General features: G+C 38.8%; 1 protein-coding gene across 1 annotated transcript in view; it reads left to right on the top strand.

Annotated features, from left to right (window-relative positions):
- Window positions 1-9885, top strand: part of Pld5 (phospholipase D family member 5) — a 318831-nt gene that overhangs the window by 203183 nt on the left and 105763 nt on the right. The window contains exon 4 of the mRNA XM_028755260.1: window positions 3749-3860. Within this exon, the coding sequence (XP_028611093.1) occupies window positions 3749-3860 (112 nt within the window). The remainder of the gene's footprint in view (window positions 1-3748; window positions 3861-9885) is intronic.

The following is a 9885-nucleotide window of genomic DNA, read 5'->3' as shown; positions in this document are numbered from 1 at the left end:
AGAGAGAGAGAGAGAGAGAGAGAGAGAGAGAGAGAGAGAGAGAGAGAATGTTGACACTTTTTAAATGTTAAAACAAAAGTATTGGGACAGGAACATAACATGTCCAAAACAGATGACTTAATAGAAGTTCCACAGCCCAAGTTTATCACAGTGAGTGTTACTGCTGAACTGTTCAGATTCCCTAGCATTAGTAACTGCCACATTCTAAAGGGGAAAAGCAGCTTCATTTAATGGCAGCCTGCCTGTGTCTGTAGGTTTCAGAGTTTCTATTTTCATTCATGTATAAGAGTTCTGGTACTTATTTTAAATTACACAAAAGAATGCAAGGGGAGTAAGCTGAAAATATAGGGCCATGAATGAAGACAGTACAGATGACAGCCTATATTTTATTTGTGCTAAATATGTTTTGTTAACTAAAATTTTAAAAGTAAAAGAACTTACAAAAAATACTGGTCTACTATCTATGGGATATTGCCAAAGCACGAAATAGATTTTTTTTTGTGAAGGGAAAATGCAACCAACTTGTGTGAATATATGTTGACCAGGGTGAGGGGGTGGGATAACAATCTGCCCCATGCAGAAAGAACCTAACTTTCATCAGTATGTGGCAGGCACAGTATGTGGCCAAAGTTGAAAAGAAAGACTTGCTGATGTGGAGCAGAAAAAGCCATAGGCCTTGCAATGTGGGTTCACCCTCATATTGTGTTTGAAACCTCTTCTCAACTATTCTATCACTTAAAATTCACACCCCAAGGGGAATGGAGAGTGAGCTCAATGATTAAGACCACTTGGTGCTGTTCCAGAGGAGGTAGGTTCAGTTCCCAGCACACATCTTCAATAGCTTACAACCACTTGTAGGTCCAGCCCCAGAGCATCTGATATTTGTGTCTGGGCTCCACCAAGCCCTGCATACATGGAACACATTGGCTCACACAGACATACACAAATCAATACAAAAAGATAAAATAAATTATACACATACCAAGACAGCAAACCAGCAAACCTGGCTAGAGGTCAGCATCTTCCAGTTTCTTTTTTCTTTTTTTTTGAAACTGCTTTAAAGAAAGCTTTATTTACCACATACATCTTAAGAGTGTACTGTGTGTAAATGCAGCGAGATCTAAAAAGCTTTTCAAACATGAAGCTAAAAACTAAACTAGTAGCATGTCTAAAACCCAAACTCTAAAACTTTTAAAAATATTTATATTAGTTTGTTCTTAATCCTAAAAAAAAAAAGCAAAGCCAAAAACAAGACAAAACAAAAAAAAAACCAAAAAGTTCACATTTCAAGTTATAAACTTACCTCAGTAGTGTATGTGAAATGGTTGAGAAACAAGAAGGACATGTAAGACCACAGACTGCAGGGCCACTGGTGCTTAACTGGCTGTCACCAACGACTGTCGTTATGCCATGTTAACTTAGTGCATATTTTTTTCTCTTTATTCTTATTAATATTATTTTTGAAAATATTTTTTCCACTTGTAAAATACAGTAAGAACAAGGGTAAGCAAGTCAGTGTTCTATCTGGAAACCTCCGTGTCAGTCCGTGGCAAGAAGGAGGATACTTCCTCTTCACTAAGTCAAGGGATGAGAATCTGATACCATTAATGACGTCACTCATCCCAACAGGCCTGTGTAGCTGCAGCTTCCTGGGAGAATCCTTAGAATACTGCACAGCTGATTTATGCCACTCAACAAGGATGGAGGGATGCTTAAAGGCCTTCGCAGGCACTCGATAATTTTGTAGAATAGTTAAATAAATATTTCTTATATATAAAAATCCATCCCATCAAGATAAGAGGGAAAAGACATTTGGGAATCTCTTAATTTAAAAACAAAAAGCATTTGCTAAGGGCATGATTCTACCATTAATCCACAAATCAGAGTTAAGCCGATTAGCAAAACTCTGATGGGGAGAAAGATTTGATGGGTTCTGTTATGCCATAAAATACAACCATGTATCTGTTACCACACTGCACACCTCACATCGTGGACTGAGCCTTTTTAATAAGATGCAAGATGCTGTAATCCATAAAAGAGATGACAATATTATCATTTTACTGTATTTTACATTCACTCTGCCAAAGAAAAGCCTTTAAACAGGCACAAAACCCTGCATCTGTGTATTAACTTCCAAAAACAATATAAGCAAACACTTTTAATAACATTGAAATAAAATGGCTGCATTTTTGCTTTACACTACGAGCCATGAACTTTGGTAACACAGAAGGTCTACGAGCAAGCATAAGAAGTTATATACAAACTACCCTTAAACTCTTACAAGGTCTCCCTCCTGGATGTGTATGCTCTGTGTTCACCTACCAAATGCAGAATAACTGAGAGAAGCTCTGTTAAAGAGCACAGTGCTTCCAACATCCCTGATGACCACAGGCATTCTGTAGGAAACACAAGAAGGCATGGGAAGCTTCATCTTCCACTTTCTATTTAGGCCTTTATTAAAGGTGTTTGCATCTATTAATTACGCCCCTATACATACACTATTTGTTAGGGGTGAAGTTGCCCCAGGCTCTGGAGTACTGAGAACTTTCAGGGTCTGGGGTAAGTGCCACATGGCCAACCTTAACCTCTACTAACAGACTGCGTTGTCCTTCAGTACCCAAGGGATATGGAACTTTGGCTGCTGGCCAGCTCCAGGCTAGAGCACACTGCTGGGTGACTGTGCCAGACACCTTTTTCTGCTGTCAGCTGTCACACCAGCTCCTTGGAGTATTAGACTTTTAATATTTGATCTCTCTGCTCCACCAGGAGGTTTTTCAGGAATCACTGCTTGGATCCTCATTTGTATCCTCATTTGCATGTTCATTTGCATGCTCATCTGAATACTCATTTGCATCTTCATTTGCTTCATCAACTCCTCCCAGTCACCAAATCCTTTATAAATAATCATTACCAACCACAGATTTTTATCAAGATAAGCTTAATGGTGCACTTGGGGCCCATTAAGACCTAAGCCTTTTTATCTGGCTGGCTCTTCTGAAGGTATTTGTGTTTGAGGTCCATACAAGCAAACATGGAAATTCAGGAACAATAGACCAGTTCCTTTTTAAGATAAGAAGTGTCCATCTAAACACAGAGAGAAAACAAATACTATAATATTGCAGTCTCATTCCTGGAGATAAAATCATACCTGAGTCCATCATCAGCCTACCCAAAATAAATCTTATCAAGATTACATACTTGTAAGCAAAGCCTACATTTAACATTTTTATTTATTTTTGTACAGAACTATTTTTCTGTTCAATGAAACAGGTTGGTTTGAAACAAAACAAAGTAAATTGTCCATGCCCACAGTAGTTTCAGGGATTTCTGTTGACACTATAGAAACCTTTCGATGTTAAGTATAGTTTGCATTTATAAAGAAAGGAGCTAGAGATCAGTGAGATTAAAAAGCACGATTTGTAAATGAGAAGAACACTTGGTTTTTTCAAACGCAGTGACTGAATATTTTTAACTGTCTCTTTAAAAGCAAAAGGGAAGTAAATTTGCATTGTGTTATCAAAATTATTATTGCACATTGCTGGATTGCACAGGGCTGGAAAACACAGAGTGCCTTCTACGTTTGTGTTTCTATTCTAGTCATGAAACCTGGGGAATTTCACACATCTGTCATTGAAGCACTTGCCTTTTACAAACTGAATACATAAAGTTTAAAAAGTTTATTTATACCAACTCAAAATGGCAAACATTTAGGTTTCTCTCTTCCTTTGTCTCTGAATATTTTTCCCAGGGTCAACGACTCTTTGAGAAACTGCTCCAGCTGACGTCGCAAAATATTGAAGTCAAGCTGGTGAGCGACGTGACTGCAGATTCAAAGGTATTAGAAGCCTTGAAGTTAAAGGGTAAGGCCAAGGTTGATGCTACTTTACCATGGACATTCTGTGACAATTCCTTGAATTTCACATGAAAATGATGTGTCATTTCTCTCATCAGTACATTCCACTTAATATGTTTCTTAGTTCTCCTTTGACAAACAAACAAACAACAAAAATCCAGCCTGATTAAAGCTTCTGAGGGAACTAATTAAACAGTGCTACCGGATGTGTAAAGTAGTGTTTTGTATATTAGTTTATAAGAAAGAATCTACTATCCATTAACCGATATTTAGTTAGGAAATCAGTCCTTTGACACATGTCAATAATTTGATCTGAAGAGAAAGAAGAAAAGAGCCACTTCCAGGGAATCAAGTACTCGGTTCCTATCTCTCTCTCCCCCAGTGCAGTGGAAATCCTCCTTGTGTTATGCAATCCTCATTGCAATCCGGTCTGGAAACCTTTGAAGCACATGGTTTCTGCCTTCAGGACAATCCTACAGCAAACACCCCTCACCCTGCACACATTCTGCAGTGCGTCCCAATATCGGCCACATTGAGCTTCATCCTGGAATCTCTTCCTGTGATCTTCTCTAGCTGGACTCTCAATTCCAAACATTTTTGGATATGTTGTAAAAATCATTTATTCAGCATTTCCTATGCAAACTGCTAATCTGTAGAAAAGATTAGCACACATGTAAACCAGTAAGAATGTTCACACTGCAGGAAGATGAGCAGCCGATATACTCAGTAAGTCTTCATGTTTTAACCTCGTGGCAGTGGACCTCAGGTATCTGCTGTTTAAACGTAGTGGGAATGCTTTTTTGTCACTGTTCCTACATCATGACATGATAATAGTTTCTAAACCTAGGACAGGTCGACACAAATAAGTGAGCCCAAATGGCATTAGACATGTTGAAACAGGAAAATAAAAATATCCATCACTCACTTGTGATGGATCTATACGTTGTCCTTGTATAATCTGGCTTACATGACTGAAACAAAATATCCAAGACAACTAACTTACTAAGGAAATGTTTTCCTTTGACAAATCGCTTTTGTAGTTGACTCTATTGTCACTTGCCCTTGTTGGCTGGGCCTATGGTAAGTAGTTCTGCGTGGGAAGAAGCTCATGGTAGAGGAGGTTGTTCAGTTTAAGCCGGCTACAAAGCTTATCAGAAAAAACAAGGAGGAACCAAGGTGCCAATCTCCTTTTCAAGGGCATGAATTCAGCAATGTAACTGCCTTTCCCTAGGCCTTTAGGACTCCTAAAGGTTCCTTTCCATATGATACCACAGGATGAAGACCAAGCCTTTCTGACATGAGGCTTTCATGAACATTTATCACAAAAACTATTACCACGTTACTATGGCCAATGCTATCGTTTTGTTTCATTTTGCTTTGGTCTTTTGAGATAGAATCTCACTATACAACCCTGGTTGTCCTAGGCTTCGCTATATAGACCAGGATAACTTCAAATTCGAAGCTGTCCTCCTGCCTCTGTCCCCGGAGTGCTGAGATTCCCAGACATGAGCAAGTACACCTACAGTTGTTCAGGGTTTTTTTTTTTTTTCCTGTGTGTAAGAAAGTTTAAATATGTACAAGATATTGCTGAATGTCAAATTTTTCAATTATCCTTTTTTTTTTCAACTAGCTATACCATTTTAAAACTAGTCATGCCCAGCTCATATACAGTCAGTGTGGCTTGGAAATGTGTTGTTACTTTTCTCATTTAAAAATATAAAATTGAGTCCTTGACATCCGAGCATTTGCTAACTAACACACACTTTTTAAGAAGGGATTCTCTTTGGTTAACTAGAGGGTAGGGCTGCATTTGTAGTTTGCAGGATGTCTTTCTCAATACATCTGCTTGCATCTCCTTGTATATATATAAATGGAGAAAGAGGGGACCTGAGAGTTATCATGTCCTTCCTAGTTGTAACCCTAGCTAAATCTTGTAAACTCAATCAAAAACTAAACTGAGGCATTAGGGGAGCACATTGTCCTAGCCATTGCTGAATGAGAATTAACACAGCTGTTGACAGACCTGTTTTCCTTTCTGCTGTGAACTGAAGTCTAAACTCCATGGCAGTTATTGTGTCTCAGAGAAAAGAGGCTGTCTGAACTTTCAAGTCTATGCAGGTCCTGTACATAAGAAAAGTTTCTATCACAATAAGAAAATAACTGGTTTGCTTTTACATTGGTGAGTCAATAGTACCTGTGCACCTGGAGTTAGGCATACCTGACTTTTAGTATGTGCTGCATGTATGCATAGTCTCAGTATAAGATACCTACTATGTATAGTCTCAGTACAAGATACCTGCTATGTATAGTCTCAGTACAAGATACACAAAGCTTTAAAGTCCAATCACTACTGATCTCTACTATCTCCCCTTAGTAGACATATATTAAATAATAGCTTCCTATGCCTTAGATACAGCTTTTACAAAATCATCTAACATTGGTTTTTTAGTATCTTGCTTGAGAAAGAGCTTTAGCCTTTTTAGGGAGAAAGTAGTCTTTCAGTACAGTTTTTTAAATTGTGTCCAAATATACATAAATCTACACAAAAAATATAAAGCTATCCATGAAGTACTGCAGTTGCAGGGGTGTTACAGAACACAGAAAAGAATCAAATATTTTGTGAAAAATAGGAGGATGAAGCTTACCAATAAGGGATGGAGAAAGATATAGACAAACAGATGATGGTTAGGTGAATGAGTAGATATATTGATGGGTGGGTGGGTAGATGGATGGGTGGATGGATAAGTGGATGGATGGATGGGTGGATGGATTGAAGGATGGATGGATGGATGGATGGATGGATGGATGGGTGGTGGGTGGATGGATGAATGAAGGATGAGTGGGTGAATAGATGAATGAAGGATGAGTGGGTGGATGAATGATGGGTTCTTAGATAATACATAGACAATGTCATATTCAGCTTATGCTGCTCTAATTAAATGTCAGTGGCTGACAAATTTATAAAGAACAGAAACATATATTCTCACAGTGTGAAGTCTGAAACTTCAGCATCAAGGCACTCAATGGTGTCTGGTAGGAGCCTCTTCTCTATTTCTAAAGTAGACCCTTGTGTCAGTATCCCCTGCTCTGTCACCATGGGAAAAAAATGATAAAGTGATAGACATCACATAGCAATTTCTAAAGGCCACTTCTTATTGCCACCACAAGAGGATAAATGTCTACATGAGAATTTGGGGAAAATTTTACATCATAGCAATTACAAAAATAGGTATGTAGGTAGGTAGGTAGAGACAGACAGACAGACAGACAGACAGACAGACAGACAGACACACAGTGACATATCTTCATATGTCTTCATATCTTGCTATGAGGTTTTAAAATAAAGTTCCAGGTTTTTCTCTTTTCTTTCTTTTTGTTCATATTGCCTTCTTTTAAAAAAAAATTCTGAGAGAGGTTTCACTATGTTGCCCAGGTTGACCCTTAATTCTTGATCTGGAGCAATCCTCCTGTCTCTGGAGTAGTGCAATCACAGGCATGTACCACTGACCTTTCTCAATTCTATTATCCATTGTAAGGACAATGCATGTGGGCCTGAGTAGACTCTCCATCACCATGACAATGCTCAGACTCTGTATCCTTTGCATCATCATCTGTGTCTTTTGTGACTAAGATCTTGTTAGGTGATTCACACATATGCCAGCTGTGGTTTGAATGGAGTTGACATTTGGGACTTCCTTCATTAGCAGGTGAGCTCAGTAGACAGCCTTCCCTGTGTTGCTGAACAATGGACAGACGTGGGACCCTACTGATCACCAGGGAATCTTCAACATCAGACATTCCATGATCATAATTCATTTGCGTGTGTTTTCTGAGGCAATGTCTCACTGTAACCCAGACTGGTTTAGAACTCATAGTGTGGCCCAGGCTGGCTTAGAACTCCCAACATTCATTCAACCTGAGCCTCCTAAGTACTAGAATGAGAGGCATGAGCTACAATAGCTGGCTTTACATCAAAAATTTCAATGTGAAACCATACTAAAAAGTCCTGTTACCAGTAACAACGTGTTTATAAGTTACCGTGCTGTGGCTTTCTTTTGCTATTCATTTAAAGAGAAAAGCACCAAGTTTCTGTTATCCAAGTGTAAAAGCCATCTTCACCTTTACTTATTTGAATTCAAGGAATCTGTACTCATGCTCCCACGATAACTTGCTTTCATTTTTCTCATTCACTGGCTGGACTTAACAAGACTTCAGAGGAAAGCATTCTACATCTAAGGCTGATGTTCAAACTTTAAAATTAATAAAAGTCACTGTGGTTTCCAACTTGAACATGTTACAGTGGCATTTGAGCCAATTACTCCAGATGAGCAGATTATAACTTAAGACACTGTGATTACTGAGTGTGTGTGACTTGGGTCATGCTGATATGTCATTATTACTAAGTGTAGCTCTCAGGTAGGTAAGGGTGTCTGTCTTAACTTCACATCAGTATTGAGAAGTCTATTTTGGAAGTTTCCCTAGAGGTCACACCATGGTATTTCAGCTTCCACCATCTGGAAGCTTGCCAATGGGAAGAAACTTGAAGGTCAAAGTGGTCCTCGAACTGAAGCATCTGTCATTGTCTTCAATCTGTCCTGGCAGTGACCCAGACAAAGGTCAAGATGTCCTACTGCCACCCAGCTGTAAGTCTCTGCTGGCTCCGGCTCTCACATCACCCCTTTCAAAGGCAATGCCCTTGGACACATGCTACAGAACATAAAGCTGGTACCTTTGCTTCATATCTGCCACTTAGCATTCAAAGAGCTCTGTCTTCCTCTCTGTTCCACAGCACACTAAAATATTTAGAAGGGCAGGTACTGCTCTACTTGTATGTATCTGCACACAGTATGCTCTCCTGCTACCAGGCAGTGACCAGCATAGCATTTAGACACAGGTCCTTCTGTGTCATACACAAAGGTCATGCTAAAATGCTGGGCCTGTCATTTACTGTGAAGGAAAATATTAGGTAATTATTTTTTCTGAACCTCAGTGTCCTTTTCAATAAAACGGTGACAATAGTTACTTCCCTAAAGGGTATGGGAGTTAAACTAATGTTGTTTGCCTTGGCCACTGGTGTAATTTGTAATATGTTACTTTAGTATTTTGTGTCTTAGTCTATACTGCTTCATTTCTGCCCCATAACTTACTCATAGCCCTGTGATCTTCTAGTGAGCGGGAAGTCCAGTTCTAACTCTGTTACAGGCATCTTTGAGAAGATCATAGGTCCCCCTACATTTATGGTTGTGCAGTGGCTCTAGGTAGGCACCAGCTCAACTTCTCCATATTCAGTGAGTTCTGCAGGTGTTTAAAAACCCAGGCTGTTGCCAAAACGACCTCTAAAATTCTTATTCCAATTTGGGCTTTTATATTCTATCTCTGGGAACAAGCACAAATGACATTGTAAAAACTGTAGCCTTCTGTGTTCTAGTCTCCACATAAAAGAATGCTGCTAAAAAGGATACAATAAAATGAAGAAGCAAATGCCCTCCTTCCTTACTTATCTGAACATTTCTCAGCACCTTACATTCATCATTAGTCTTATGCCCCAACCTAGAGCACCAATTTCATAGGCGGTATGTGAGTTGATTTTTAAAGTTCCTTTTAGTTTGATCTTTTTCATTGTTTTAAATTTGAATGTGTTTGTTTACTAAATATTGGGATAAAATAAATAATATGCTAGGCATGATATTTTATAATATGATGACAAGATAATGCTAAGTTACAAACTGAGTCACTTTAAATTTGACTTAAATATAATTAACAATGCACAGGTCTGAGATAGGATTGGGAATGAGCAATGCTAGTCAGTCACAGTTCACCTGTAGTTCTGGCTACTTAAGAGGCTGAGGCAAGAAGGCCACTTGAGCCCTGAGGCTCAGACCAGATTGCACAGTAGAATGAAACCTCAGCTAGAGAAGAAGGAAGGAAGGAAGGAAGGAAGGAAAGAAGGAAGGAAGGAAGGAAATAAATGAAAGAAAGAAAGAAAGAAAGAAAGAAAGAAAGAAAGAAAGAAAGAAAGAAAGAAAGAAAGA

The sequence above is a fragment of the Grammomys surdaster genome, unplaced genomic scaffold (assembly GCF_004785775.1).
Source record: "Grammomys surdaster isolate TR1022 unplaced genomic scaffold, NIH_TR_1.0 126051, whole genome shotgun sequence".
Classification (NCBI taxonomy): domain Eukaryota; kingdom Metazoa; phylum Chordata; class Mammalia; order Rodentia; family Muridae; genus Grammomys; species Grammomys surdaster.
This window is presented reverse-complemented; position numbering and strand designations above follow the sequence as displayed.